Consider the following 16,027-nt stretch of genomic DNA (forward strand, 5'->3'; position numbering starts at 1 on the left):
GTATATATTTTAATATCACATATTACATAAAATGTTAATTAGAAATGCTATTTTTCTCCACTTTTAAAGTTAATTTTTTGATTGATTTTATCAAAATTCCTCACGTGTGATTTGGCACTTGTGTCTTTGCATTATAAAACCCTGTATTTGGAGTCACTTAACCCAGTTTTCTAGGACACACTGTTTCTGCTTAAGTTTTTTTTTTTTTGAGACTTCAGACTTTTCTGTTACAAATATGATCCTGCCATTGTAAACCTTGTGCCAAACTACAGCATCATTTGCATAATAGTGGGACAGTTATTTTTAAAATATGTCATATGGGTGACTACTTTTGATTTCTTGATCTTTAAAGTTATCTTAATAGGCTTTTGCATGAACATATCCAACATTTGCAATTTTAAGAAATAATTACTAAGTCTGTTTGGAATTTTTGCTTTAAAGAACAGATTTTGTTGGAGCACCTGGGTGGCTCAGTTGGTTAAGTGTCCTACTTTTGATTTCAGCTCAGGTCATGATCTCAGGGTCATGAGATCAAGCCCAGCATCCAGCATTGGACTCTGCACTCACTCAGAGTCTGCTTAAGATTCTCTTTCTCTCTCTCTCTCTGCTACTCCCCCTGCCCCCACAGATAAGTAAATATATCTTTTTTAAAAGCCCAGATTTTGTTAAATTACATCTGTAAGGGCTTAAAACTAGGAATAATGGTGGTTGTTTCAGCCTAACATGTTTTCTCCAAAGCAACCATTGTTTTACATCATAACATGATATAGAGATTTAGATAAGGATTTGACTCTGAGGTGATTTACTCTTTTCTGGGAAATATTCTTGGAGGAGGAAAAAATTTCGCCTTCTGTTTGAACGTATACGATACTTTCTTTTTCCTCTGCCAAGGCTAGTCCTTAAATCTTTACTAGTAAAGTACAGTAAAATGTAATAAGGTAGATATCTAGGGGAGAGGCATCTTATTTAATGGAAAGTCAAGGCAATGTTATTCATATTGTGAGATTTTTTTTTCTTATCCTAGTGCACATCGCAATTATTAACTTTTCCATTTCTTAAAGAAATAGTCTGATAACAAAGATAACAGGTGAGTAGATAAAAGATATGCTACATGGTACACATTTTCTATGATTGTTCCCATAGTTGTATAATACTTACTGTGTGAGATTTTTTGTTAGGAGGTAGCAGTTAATTTGGCAGGAGATGTTGTCCTTGTCATTTCCTGATAACCATGAACTACACCATTAACCACAAACTACAGAAGATGAGAACAGCTGGTGTTTTTATAACAGAGGGTGATGAGGGAGATGAGAGAGCTTGGGAATATGAGAGGATTTAGAATTTATCATGCTTAGTGGTTTCTGTCTTGGTTATTCAATAAAATGCCAGCCTTTAAGAATTTAAGAAAAATGAAGTAGTAAATATTATTACTTTCATATTACCTGTAAAAAATTGAGTCTTGTAACATTTTGCAGTTTTACTTTTACTCTGGGGCTTCCAACTTTGTAGGAAAAAACCTTATGTCATTAATATACCAAAAATATGATAATTCAGTACTACATATATTAGCAACAAATTATGCCAATGAAAATAATGATGAATTATCATTTTTATCTCTTAACAGTGGAAAGAGTGGAACGAGAAAACCTTTCAGACTATTGTGTTCTGGGCCAGCGTCCAATGCATTTACCAAATATGAACCAGCTGGCATCCTTGGGGAAAACCAACGAACAGTCTCCTCATAGCCAAATCCACCACAGTACTCCAATCCGAAACCAAGTGCCCGCATTACAGCCCATCATGAGCCCTGGTCTTCTTTCTCCCCAGCTCAGTCCACAACTTGTTAGGCAACAAATTGCCATGGCCCATCTGATAAACCAACAGATTGCTGTTAGCCGCCTCCTGGCTCACCAGCACCCTCAAGCCATCAACCAGCAGTTCCTGAACCATCCGCCCATTCCCAGAGCAGTCAAGCCAGAGCCAACCAACTCTTCTGTAGAAGTCTCTCCAGATATCTACCAGCAAGTCAGAGATGAGCTGAAGAGGGCCAGTGTGTCCCAAGCTGTCTTTGCAAGAGTGGCATTCAACCGCACACAGGTATGATTAGCATTGAACATGATAATTAGTGGTTTAGAATAATATTAAGGACAGAATTGTGACATCTTTTTTATTCCTTTGAAGAATTTTTATGACTCTCAGAGCATACAGAATTAACTAATAATCCTTATTTCTGGAAATACTGTCATCATTGATCCATATATAGCCATAATTAATTAATTTCAGTAAGGTAATGAACATCTGTGAACCTACCACCCAGCTCAGGACCCCAAATGTTACCAATGACTTGCGCCTGTGTGTTCTTCTCTTCTCCCATTTTCTCTTTCTGCTTTTCCCCAAGTATAACCCTAATCTTGAATTTTGTGGTTATCATTCACTTGTTTAAAAAAAAAATAGTTCTAAAACTATTTATCCATGTATAATCTATTATTTATCTTGTTTTTGAACTTTATGAAGAGTTTCATTGTATGTCATAATTTCTATGATTTTTTTTTTTAGAAACCTTTCAATATATAAAAGTTAGATTTAAGTTATGGATAAATTGGTAGTAGTTAACTTATTCATTTTTTAATGTTTTGGGGTAATTGCATGCCAATATAATACTAAATGATAAGAAGATAAACAATTTATTAATGTAGATCTTGTCTTATTGAGGCCCTCATCTCAGAGTTTTTGATTCCATAGTCTGGGTTGTGACCTAGAAATGTGCATTTGTAACAAGGTTCCAGGTGATTCTGATGCTTCTAGTCTGGGAACCATACTTTCATAACAGCTAATCTAGTGCTTATAGGAGTAACAAAAAGATAAAAGTGCTAATCTCAAGGAACTAATGATATGGTAGTTAAAAAAAGAATGTATTCATATAATGAAAGTAAAATGAGAAGTAAGGTGGATAGTGTGAGAGAATAACCATGGTTTTAGTGGATTGGAACTCCGTGAGGAGCTGGGGATAAGAAATACTTACAGTAGGATGAATATAGTGTCTTTAAGAGGACAGTAGGTTTAAGTTTGGCCACATTACTAAATGCAAGGCAGGAAGCTAAGCTCTCTGCAGATGCAATGATGAACAAGATCATGGGCCAGCACATATGTAAACACTTGACTTGAATACTAAGTTGCTGGGGAGTTAGGCCTTGAAAGATAAATAGAATTGAACAGGCAAAGATGGAGAAGAAAGGTATTTTTGGCCAAAGGAATTAATGAGAAAAGTGCTGAGTTAGGCAAGTGTGGGAATAGTTGGTAGTTGATAGCAAAGCTAGATAATAAAACTTGAAAGGGGGGAAATAGTCCAAAAAAGGTCTTAGGGCCCTGCTAGGACCTTTGAACTTTAATAGGCCCTGGAAGCCACTTTGAAGGTCTTATGTAGGAATATGCTATGATCCAATAGTCAGAATTGGTTCTTAGGAAAATCTGCCGCCGCTTCATGTTAGCAAGAGGGTAGGAATGTCATTTAGAGAGCAGCCATTGGTGTCCAGCTAGAATGTGTAGAAATTTTGAACTAGGCTGTGGTGGTGGTGGAGTAGAGGGCACAGAGTAGAGAAGCACCATGGAGGTAAAGTTGACGGAAAGTGTAACCACCTGAATGGATGAGAGTAAATATAATGCCGAGATTTGAGCCTTGTGGGTAAGAGTACATCTGTAGTTATTTAGAGTATCAAGGAGAACTGACTGGTTGGAGTAAGGTTAAAGTGATTATTTTGGATTAGGCTGTTGTGACTCTGCAGTGCTGGGAGATTTCTTAAGTGAAGGTATGCAGAGCCATTGAAAATACAAGTCTGGTGCTAAAAAAAGTTTTCAGGGTTAGAAAATAGTTAAAGAAAGGATCTAAAGAGTTGGGGGAAGGAGAGGGAAAAACCATTACCACTGCTCTCAGCAGGAGAAGAGACAGAAGAAATGCCAGTAGAGATGGGAGCAGGTGGAGATGGAAGAAAAGGGAGGCAGTAGTGAGAGTACAGAGAACACGAGTAGAGAGTTTCCAGAAGGAGATGTGTCCATGTGTGCAAAACTAAGATGCCTGGGAGCAAGAAGCTTGAAACTACGCCATGAAATTTGGTGATTGGTTGGGAGAGACCTTTGGCAAACTAAGAGTATAATTTCATTAGACTGGAGAAGGCAGGAGCCAGAATTTAGGAATTAAGGAGTGACAAACTATTGAGAATATAGAAGCAGGAGCTGCAAATTCCTCTTTCCAGAATTTGGTGTTGAAAAGGAGGCCAGAAATGTGTTGACAGTTTGAATGGGGTAGGAAGTCAATCTGAGATAGAAGGAATTGTGAAGTAGTTTGGGATCTCAGCTGAAGTTAACAGGCGTGAACTAGGGATGGAACCAAGCACTGTGGTTTGGTAACAGTCTTCAGGAATGCCGGAACCAGGGGTGTGGGAGCAGGGAAGAAGCATGGTGGGATTGTTTGAGGTTTAGTGCTGACAGATTAGGTATGGCAGGAGACCAACAGGGTGAAATCTCTTGTTCCTTTGACTCTTAGCTAATTTTTACATTCTATTATTGACAGACTCAGTTTACATCATTTAAAAGTGAGTTTGGAGATTCACAGAGGTTTGCACACGTTCCGGATGTCACTCTGTGACTTCTTTTTGGACTCAGGGCACTCAAGCAGCATTTGTGTGCCAGATATATGAACTAGGGTTATTATGAAAAACTCTGGTCCTTTGGAGCAAGTCTACTGCATGTTCCCGCTACATGCAAAGTGGAAGGATGCATCTTTAGCCTTTATTTTGCAGTTGTATGTGTGTGTTTTCTTTCATCTATCATCCATGTGCATGAATAGGCATTTCATAGCTAGCCAACATTTTATTGCCTGGTTATATATATATAGTTCCTTTGGCTAAGGATAAAATTGAAAGCATGGTTGGATTTTAGAATCAAATGCAATATACATTTTATCCAAATAGCATGAAGCCTTAGAGAGGACTCACAGAGAGGCCAGACAAAAGACAGACCATGTTAGTGTGAGGGAATGCTGGGCCATGGCCCTAGGATCCTGGAGGTCTGTCTTCTCCTGCACAATCCTTTTTGTCTATTTTTATGGATTAATGATTTTTCTTTGGCATTGCCATCGTTCAAGTGCCAAGTTATAAAAGGTCTAATTGAAGCATGGAACACATTTTATTATTTTCCTCCTGCCATTAAATTTGTAAGATGGCTACACCCAGAAAGGAACATTCACTTTCAATCAACATGAGTTTGAGTTCATGGGCCAGCCTTGAGGATATCAAATGGAAACTGCATAGGAATGTATGAGTATTTCCTTTTAAAATTCTGCTTTTAATTTGGGAAAGCTTTTCATCCCTCTGGGATCATAACCTGTTGTGTATAAAGCCCAACCTAATCAAGGTAGATGGTATTGACAGAATGACATAGTTTGAACTTAAGCCGGAGGTCAGCAGGCAGATTGTTTTTGCTGTATATACTGTAGTCACTAACAGCAGGGTTGGACAGCTGGGTTTCACCAGCGGAATCATTAAATGGAAAATATGGTGTACTATGCCCCATGAAACCAACCATGGATTTTCCAAATGTTAGGCTTTTTTTGAGTGGAATTAGACATTTATGGGTGATATAGTGATTTGCCAGCTATAATAAACAAAAATTAGCTTTATAGATAATAACATAAATGAATTGCTAATCTTTGGATAGAAAAGAATCAACATTTTTTTTCCCTCAAAGCAAGCAGGATTAGGACTACTTATTTTTTATGGGTACCTAAAGCCAGTATCAATCTTGTACTTAGTTGCTTTATTGATATGTAACATACTTCAGTCCACTGAATTTTTTTTAAAGATTTTGTTTATTTATTTGAGACCGAGAGAGAGACAGTGTGTGCACGCACCCACACACGGCGGGGGTGGGGTGGGGGGTTGGGCAGAGGCAGAAGGAGAAGCAGACTCGCTGCTGAGCAGGGAGCCTGGCTGAGGCGGCTTGATTCCAGGACCCCGAGATCATGACCTGAGCTGAAGGCAGATATGTAACTGATTGAGTCTCTTTATGATCTCTATTATTCATTTATTATCAAATTCAATAAAAAGCAACTTGATTTGTCACCCTAAAGTTTGTGTTCCTGGATTTGTGCTTGATGATTGGACCAGTAACAACTAGTAATTAGGGAGGGAGGGTGTGTGTATAGGACAAAATCACGTGTATAATATTCATAAATGAAGCTACAACTGAAAATAAAAAAGGGCATCAGCCTAGTTTGTGGTGTTTAAAACTTCCAGATGAACAACTCAAATTCATAATAAGCAACATTTGAAAATGCCACTTCTCCAAAGAGAAACTATTAATTACTTTGTATTTCTGATCCTTTGCCACTGTAAGCATATCATTTGGTGACACAAAATAACACAATTGAGGGAATAGAGCCATATTTCCAGGAGCTTACTTTTAATACACTTTTATGTTAATCAGTGTGTCTTGAGATCATGCAATGCTAGAATATCAAATCTTTAGCATGGGCATGAGAATAATGTTCTAGGTACGGGGCATAGCGGAATGTCCTATCCCGTCTGTGTCATCAGGATGATAGGAGTCTTTTTTTGTCATTATGACCTTACACACAATATATTCTGAAGGAGATAACATGCCTGGTCTGTTTTTGGTGTTCTAATTCTCTCTCACCCCTTCCTCCCCCTACTTTTACTTCTAGAAGCTAGCAACTGCTAGTCAGCTTTTCATTCAAAGCACTTTCCTCAGGCTAGTGGGTTTTGCTTTATTCACACTGGCAGAGAGCTGGAAATACTTAACCAATGTCTGATAGGGACAGGAGGCTGAAAGCCCAGCTCCCCTGCCTCCAGTAGTAGGGACAGCTCTGAAGTGTGACTCCTACTCCAAAGCTCTCTGCGGATGAGGCTAAGGCAGGGACTGCTTGGGCTTCTTCCCTTCCCTGCCCTGCCTCCCCCACTTCCTCACCAGTTTCCCTCAAAAGCACCTCCTTAATAAATCACTTAACACAGGAATCTTTTATCTCAGGATGTGCTTTTCGTCTCAAATGATAGATCAACGCCACTGCTGGTCTAAAGTGGCTCTTGGTTATATCATGGGATAGTAGGGTGAGTAAAACCTACCTTCAATTTTATGCCTACTACCTTCCAAATCTAAAGTGAGATGTCACTATGGGAATAGTCTAGATATTTTTTTACTGTACTACTTTCTCTTGAAAATGTTATCCAGCTTGAATTCAATGGACTGATAGTGACATTGTCTGGATTTACTTATGGATAGCGAATGTAAGGGAGAGAAAATGAAAGAAAAAGGGAATGAGACAGAAGCGGACAATGAATTTGAAGCTCTGTGAGATCTTCCAAACCTGACTTAAATGAAAACCATCCTCCCTGAGTCTGAAAAGTGAATTATGTAATTCATGTGAGTTTCAGAGTCGCTTTGCTCCTTTGCCCTGCGCTGTCTCCAGGGCTCAGTCAGGGTGTTTGTAGGACTAATAATTTCAAGAAATAACAGGACCAGTGCCCTGTCTAGTTTCTTTTTTCTTTTCTTTCTTCCCCCTTCCCTCCTTCTCTCCCTCCTTTCTTCTTTCCGTTTTTTTTTTTTTTTTAAGATTTTACCTTCATTTCTTTTGCAATTTATTTTCTCTTGCTTATATCCTGAATTTATTTAGTGTTGACATACTTTCACTTACTAGGCCTGTGGACATTAAATAAGTTGCTTGCCTGTTTACAGTGTTTACATCTATGCTTTTTGACAGTTTGATTATGAATTCTAACCACTAGTATTCTTTTGTCCCATGTCACTTGATGGACTTAAAAAAATTAATCAGAGGCTTGTGACACTAAAAAGGTTTATGACAGTATCTTAAAAGTCTTAATATTAGCAAGGAATGGTTGTGGGATGCCCACTGACCTATAATAAGGATGGTTTCATAAAATATGTACAGTGAATCTTCCTTAATAGATAAACTATTCTCTAATTTATTTAAAAATCCAACGACCTACATATTCATATGTTCAGAAATCCCCCATTTACTAACATTGTTTCTCCTCTGAGACCTTCCATCTGAGCAAATCTGTTAAATGAAGTAGAGGAAGCTTTGATCCAAACTAGGCTAAATCCATTGGAACGGATGCCCTGCCACGTGTGAATGGGAGCATTGGAATGCCAGAAAAGGGAAATTAGGTGTGATCCACGTCCGCTCTCTGCACCACCATCCCCTTACCTTGATGATAGGGTTCAGGAAACACTCTTACACAAGGAATCAGCAATAAGAAGTTTCTACAGTTTGAAAATGAACTTTTGCCACATTCATTATTTATATAAAAGAATTATTTTTCTTTTTCCTCTAGCGGATTACATCATAACTCAGAAAGTTCAGGTCCATTTTCTGTTTCAGGTAGTTCTCCTGAGCCAATTCTTGGAAACATGTTTTCAGTGAAGCACAGATGTGCTTCACAAAATGTGCTATTCTGTAACAGTAGGCCTCTAATTTGGTATCTTGCTCCTTCTTCAGTTTGATGCAAAAGTCACCAACTTACACAATTTGCAACCTTTTCGTCAGACACCTTGCTTGAGAAAGTTGTTCGTCATCGTCTTATCTGACAGAGAAAAGGATTTTAGAAATTTCCCAATTCCTTTGGGAAATCATTTGGTTGACCTGTCCTTATTTGACTACTTTTTACTTTTTATGAGACTTTGCAAAGAATCTGCTGTTTACTCATCAAAGCCACATCATTTTAAGAAACTTAAGGCCAGGGTCATAAATGCAGTTTTATGAAGTGACTCAGCAACTGGAGAATGTTTTCAACAGATTGGAAAATTAGATTGAATGATGTATCAGGAGAGTTGGCAGTAAGGTCAAGGGCTAGAAATGTACATGTCTGTATGAAATGACATGGATTTTACTTTTATGCTTTATTGGCACCATGTATCTAGTATTTACACCTATGTTATTAAGACTAAAAATGTCTAAGGACTTGCTAAACATTATATTTTGAAGTGGCACGGTTAGGAAGAGATAATGTAGCAACAACGTGAACATTTTAGCAACCAAAATATTTGGAAATCTGAACTTACGTGCGTTACCAGTCAATTTGGGGGAGAAGAAAGTCTTGTGTTTGATTTATACATATTGTTAGCCAAAGATGGGCTTGATTTAATTACACATACAGTTTACGTTTGTAGAAAACTTGACCCCCAAGGTATTCAGAATTATTTCTCAGCCAGCCTTTGGTCCCAGCCATCATTATTTCTTACTATGCGATGGAGATATGGGCGCTCAGCAAGTCATACAGGAATAGAACACAATGTAAACCCAGGGGTCTTGACTCCATGGTCCAGTGAGCTGGTTATAAAATGACAAGGAAACCTGTGAGAAAAAGGAAGTCCATCCACTGAAAGATGGCCTGTAAATATGAAATGCTGCAGATCAGCCATGAACATGTTATTGGGTTTTGAAGCAAATAATACACCCTCTTTTGATTTCAACATTAAATTAATAAAGTAGGAAAAGATGGCCCTGCTTGCTTCATAAAATAGGCAATCTTTCATTTCAGAACCACTGGCTTGAATTCATAGATTTGAAGATTATAATAATATTAATATCTATCAGGATAGCAGTGTCTCAGAGTTATTAGATGGCTTAAGGATGGCCTCTAGCTAGTGGTCTCACTTCAGTTTCTCTTGTACATATAAAAACTATCATTAATTAGCACCTTTTGGGCAATTCCAGCCAAAAAGGATGGAGGAGATACTGGCTTTGTGCTCTGGGTAGACAGATGGTTGACTCAGTAGCTGTCAAACATATATAACCCTCTCCTCATTCCCAAATCTACTTGGAATAGAAAGTTTTGTGAAGGAGAATATATAAAGACATCCCCCCCCCCCTTCACAAAACTGGCACCAAAGAATCAGAGGAAAACAAAGATGATAGTACACCATTCTGCTTGTTCCTATCCCTTACCAGTGTGCAAAGTTCTTAAAAATTAGAATGGATTAATTATAGAAAATTCCAGTTTCTCCATTTCAGCTTAAAAAGGCTGCTTCTGGGGATGATTTTCTAAGTTTCTGTCACTATTTTCTGACAAGGAGTGATCAACTCATTTCACACAGATAAGGTATCTCTCTCTTCAATAAGGACATTCCTTTACCTTCAGTGAGTGTGGCTCAGTATAGATCTGTATTTTGTATGAAGGCCTGTTTTAATATTTAACTAGTCTCCTCTGATTCTGGCTGATGTTTACAATTAAAGTAGAATTTTTATAGAAGGAATACAAGGAACACTAGCTTTAGATCCCATTATTTATATACTTTTTCACCACTGCTTATTTAAAGTAATAAAAAAAATACACAAGGGGTGTTCCTTTCATGGCCATTGATTGAGATGATGACCATTTGGCCTGGGGTTAAGTGCATGTTTGTTCAAATAAAGCGAATTAAGTGTAAAAGCCAGAAATGCGGTGAGAAAAATATAACCGAATCAATTTGAAGTTAGTTGGAGATTACAAGGTTGTTTATATTCTGTCTACAAGTTTTGTACCTAAAATTATCATTGTAGATGACAGCATTTACTTTCAACTTCTCTTACTGTAAAACCCAGGGAAAAAACTTTTTACGTCATGAGCTATTACACATACTCACACATGTGGACATATGTATGTGTGTCTATCTGGAGCTCCATCTCATTTCCTTTTTTTAAAAAGATTTTTATTTATTTATTCATGAGAGAGAAAGAGAGAGAGAGGGAAGCAGAGACACAGGCAGAGGGAGAAGCAGGCTCCATGCAGGGAGCCTACGTGGGACTCAATCCCGGGTCTCCAGGATCAGGCCCTGGGCTGAAGGCAGCGCTAAACTGCTGAGCCACTGGGCTGCCCTCCATCTCATTTCCACCGTAATTTTATGTATCCATATATTTCTATGGTCCTTCATGAAAGGTAGAAAAAAAAGTCTTCATCAAGTAATACTTATACCATGTATGAAGTACTCTGGTAATTTCCAGTCTATTTAATTGCATTTCATTATTAAAAAAATAGTTACGATGTACTGAAATACTTCTACCATGTGCTAAGAATTCTGACCCATATTTAAATAAGAATGCAAATTAAGGCTTTTTTTTTTTAATGACTACAGAGTTACTTAGGGAAGAAAAGTTTACTTTTGAATATCTTGGTTTAGTGACATGCTGGATATCCATATGGTCATTCCACTTAACATAATTAATTAAATTTTTCTTTACATTGTCCTCTATCCCAAATAATTTTAGTTACTCCGCTTCCTAAAATGTATTCTTTACATTTTCTGCCTTCTGTATGGGAAGATGTTTAGCAAATTATAAGTGGAGGGCCTTGAAAATTTGAAACTACAAATTTAAAATAAGAATTGTACTTTGGGGATCCCTGGGTGGCGCAGCGGTTTGGCGCCTGCCTTTGGCCCAGGGCGCAATCCTGGAGACCCAGGATCGAATCCCACGTCGGGCTCCCAGTGCATGGGGCCTGCTTCTCCCTCTGCCTGTGTCTCTGCCTCTCTCTCTCTCTCTCTCTCTCTCTGTGGCTATCATAAATAAATAAAAAAATTAAAAAAAAATTAAAAAAATAAAAGAATTGTACTTTGGTATTAGTTCTGTATTTATTAATTCATTCACTTAACTAATATTTTTTAAGCATTCAGAGACTATGGTCGGCATTATAATGAAAGCTAACAACATTTATTGAACACATGTATTAGGTACAGTTACAAGCTCTGGGGAATCCTGTGTGAGAAGTATATACTTACTAAGTCAGTTTTACAGGTGAGAAAACTGTGCCATAGGGAGATTCATTAATCTTTATCCAATTGAAGCCCAATTTGGAACCCAGCAATTTTGATTTCAGAACTCACATTCACAACCACTTTAGTCTCAATTACTTTTGTTATCATAGAGCAGACGATGGAAGACACAATCCCTTCTTCAAGTAGGTACAAGGGATAAACAGGCTTTCAAACCAGTAATCCCATTGTGGTATAATAAGTACTATGTGTTGCATGTACTGTATGAGAAAAGATGTTCTTGACCTTAGAGGTGATTGAAGTTAATGTAGAAATATTTCAGTAGGAAAAAAATAATGTTTTTTTTAACTGTTTTAGGACAAAGTCAACTCATATGTTACCAGACTACTTTACTTTTTTTATATCTAAATGCATTTGATACATTTGAGATATAAATATTCACTAAATGTATGTTTTTGGTTTGTTTTGTTTTGTTTTTGGAAAGTGCTATTTTTGCCAATGTTTTGACAAAGTAGCCAAAGCTAGTAAATTTTGGGGGCAGTTTGCCAACAGTTGTTTCACACAATACACATAGAAACTAGAAATAACCAGGGGCCCAGAACTTTGTGAATGCAGCAGTCATGTGCCAGGTACTTGAGGTGTTAGTAGAAACCACGTATGTGCCCAGAGCTGAGAACACCACTGGCAAATGTTTCCAAAGGGAACCTGTTCAATTCTCTATTTGCTTTTGCTTTGGGTACTAATATGTTTAAAACTTTTGACTTAGATTGTGCATAGCTCCCCATTCCAGTACCTAAGACTTTCTAAAGACATAAAGGGAAGGGATAAAAAGGAGAAAAAACTGCATATCTAATTGCATCTATCTTTGCATTAAGTAGGTAGATAAAAATAATAAAGTTGCTAAGTTCCCCATTGTATGTGCTCAAGAGTGGCTTGGACAAGGGGAAAGCAGTTAAGAGGGATGGTTTTGGTGTCAAGAATGTTTTTGTTGGACCCCTTCACTTTGTATTGCATGCTTACTGTATTCTGATATGTCAGATGGCACAAGTGAAGTTTTATTATGTACATTTGAAAGAAGGCTGTCTTTGAGGGAAGTATTTCAATTAATAAATTGCAGATTTGGGGTACATGAAATATCTGTTCTAGAGTCTGCATGGCCCACCATTTTGATTTCCATTATCTTTGTGTTTATAATAGTTTGAATGAAAAGATCTTGAGTGTCATATGTGGTGTATCAGGGCCTGTTGCTGGGTGTTCAGAAAAATGAAAAAAATGCATTTGATACATTCTGAGAGCCTGTATATTTGCAACTGACCACTAAGCACAAAGTATACAGATTCTGCTCCAAAGGAATTTACTGTATGATAGGAAGAAGAGGTTTTATAGTAGCACAATGTAGAGGATGGTTAAGTGTCATAAATGGGAGATAGAACTAGTGCCATATCAGTTCAGAGGAGGGAGAAACTATTGCCAACTGCAGTATATATACATATATATATATAATGTATATATATATACACACACACACACACACACACATTTTAGTGCATTACAGAATACATTTCTACAGAAACAACATTTGTCTGCAAATGTTACTTTTGTATATGCACTTATATTTGCAGAGTACATTAATTCCCTGTAGATGCTCAATTCTATCCACCCCCATCCTACAAAAATGCTACATGCATAGGCTGTCTTTCCTAATAAAGAAATATTGTAATAAAGAGAGGTTTTATTAAACTAATGCAATAACGACATTTTCTTTGAGGATTTAACACATCATTTTTAATAATAAAAATCAAATTGTCATTGTTGTGCCCTGTATACCTTTTATTCAAATCAGCCTAAGTACTCTGGCTTCATGGCTAAGCAGTACTCTGGGGGGTGAAGAGGGGGGTGAGTATTTTTAGCATTACACAAATGAATTTCAGCATTCAGGTTCATAGTGGGGGTGTAGATTATGAATATGGAACCCAGGGAAACCTGTTTATATTTGTGAGCAGAGGGGAAAATGCCTCTCAGGAGCACCTAAAAGGAAATGAGATTGGAGATTAGGAAAGAGCCAGTACTGTTAGGTCAGCTTTCAGATGCTGGGATGTCAGTACTTTCTATAGCCACACAGTTGATTTCACAGCTTCGATAACTGCATTAACCACTGAGATATAAGAGCTCACTTTGTATGATTAGGCTAGGAATTTGGTACTACCTGGTTTTCACAAAAGAATACCAATTTTTGGCTTTCACATCAGCTGAAACCAGACATTTCAGAATTGTGTGAAAAGTAAGGCTAACAAAATAAGCATGCAAATGTGAAGAGTGAAGACACGAAGAGTAAGATGTGAAGAGTATATTTGGAGGGTACTAGAGTTTTTTTGTTTTTTGTTTGTTTGTATTTCAAGGAAAGTATGTGATAGATCGTGCTCAGCAGGATGAAGTGTTGGCTGATACGTGATAAGGCCCCTTCTACCTTCCATCCTCTATAATTTTAATCTGTAAAATGGGGGACATATATGTGTCTTTGAACCTTGCTGATTGGTTATGACATCATTTGTTTAAAGCAATATATAAATATGAACTAATTATACTTTCAGACTCATTACCACGTAATACATATGTTTCAACTCATACATCCTTTAAGAGTTGTAAATTGATTTCTGAAGATCATCATTAAATAGCTTACATGCTTTGTTAATATATCCAACAATAAGTAAAATACATTATTAGGGGACAGGGTTTATGTTCTCAAAAATCTATCTTTGCTCAGACTGGAACTCAACACTTTCAAACTATTTGCTTGTATGATAAATGAGTATTTTTTGGTTGGGTTACTTCAAAGGTATATGTTACAATAAATATATGAACATTGCAAGTTACCCTTTATACCTCCCACTTCAACTGCCACAAACAGAAATGTAATTTACAGAAATGAAAACAGTCTCCAGCTAGCTTGAGGCTTTTTCCAAGAGGGAGCACTGGGGTTTGCTGGGCCAGTTTCCTCAGTACACACCTGGTGTATATCACTTTAAAAAATAAATTATGCCTCATTAAATTACAATTAAATGGAATCATGATCATTTGTTTTTCTGGAAGGAAGATGTTTTGCATATTGAAAGCCTAATTTGTTGCAGGTGACAAAAAGGCTGAACAGATTATCTAATATCACTTCATTTTGGGGGGTAATGTTTGCTGGTTATTTTGTATATACTCCAGTAGTTCAGAATTATATTAATGTGGCCTGAAGTATTTTTTACTTCAAAATGTCTTCTGCTTTATCAGTTTTTGCACCTTTTTTTTAAGCTTTTAAAGAAACAGAAACGTCTCTTAGCATCCTGGATAAATCATGCTCTTTCTTTTTCTAACAATGTTTTAATGCTGGCCAATCCCTCACTTGCCTATCCCCCCTTGGCCAGTCTCATCATTATCTCTATATCCATGTACTATGTGTATTTCAGATCTCAGCCAAGTCAAGTCCTACTTTTTCCAAAATGTTTTCCCTGAGTCCTGCAGCTTGCAATTCATTCTATCTGGAATTTGTGACACTTGTCATCTTTTACATTGTGTTTCTATAAACCATCATATAGTGAACTCCTTGGCAGCAGAATCTGTGTCATCTTAATATTTTCATCCCTTTCTGAACTTCATACCACCTCATAACTAAGAAATGAATTAATAGGCTTTTCTTTCATTTTTTGGTAATAGGTGCATTGAGTTTGGGGGGTTCCCTAGGTAATCGGTGGGAGATATTGCCTACAGAATTACCAAAAGTCTGGGAGATGTGAAGAATGAATGTCTGTTAAAATCTAGACAGTAGTGACCTCCACTGTTGCTGTCAAGCCTTGAGAAGGTCTGAGGGGCTCGGGCTCAGTGTTCCTAGAATCTAGTCCAGGTTCTTTTTCTCTTCTTGCTCTATTAAGGAATTAAGGGGCCCATCATAAACAATTTCTCATCCGTCTCAGACAAGGCCTCAAAGGCTAGTGCAGAAAGTTAGAACTAAATTTTATAGAGCCAGTCATGGTAATGTTTCCCAAAGCATTTCTTGGGGCAAACTATATAAATTGTTGAAGAAGTATGGAAGTTGTAATAATGTAAACAAGAAAGCTCATCAGAAATTGCAGATTCAGAAACTATAGTCATTTCGTTTGTCCCAAAGAAATATTTAAAATATTAGATAGAATAAGTACATTAATTTTTCATTTTAAAAATTAGCCTGAATTCTTTGTTTTGTTTGTGGAGATAGCCTATATTA

At 37.2% G+C, this 16,027-nt stretch overlaps 1 protein-coding gene across 6 annotated transcripts in view; it reads left to right on the plus strand.

Moving 5' to 3' along the window:
• The window catches only part of SATB2 (SATB homeobox 2), a 289,211-nt gene that overhangs the window by 211,731 nt on the left and 61,453 nt on the right, over positions 1–16,027 (plus strand). For all 6 annotated transcript variants that reach the window (XM_077885433.1, XM_077885436.1, XM_077885434.1 and 3 more), the window contains one exon: positions 1,625–2,097. In XM_077885433.1, coding sequence (XP_077741559.1) covers positions 1,625–2,097 — 473 coding nt within the window. The remainder of the gene's footprint in view (positions 1–1,624; positions 2,098–16,027) is intronic.

The sequence above is a fragment of the Canis aureus genome, chromosome 36 (assembly GCF_053574225.1).
Source record: "Canis aureus isolate CA01 chromosome 36, VMU_Caureus_v.1.0, whole genome shotgun sequence".
Taxonomy (NCBI): Eukaryota; Metazoa; Chordata; class Mammalia; order Carnivora; family Canidae; genus Canis; species Canis aureus.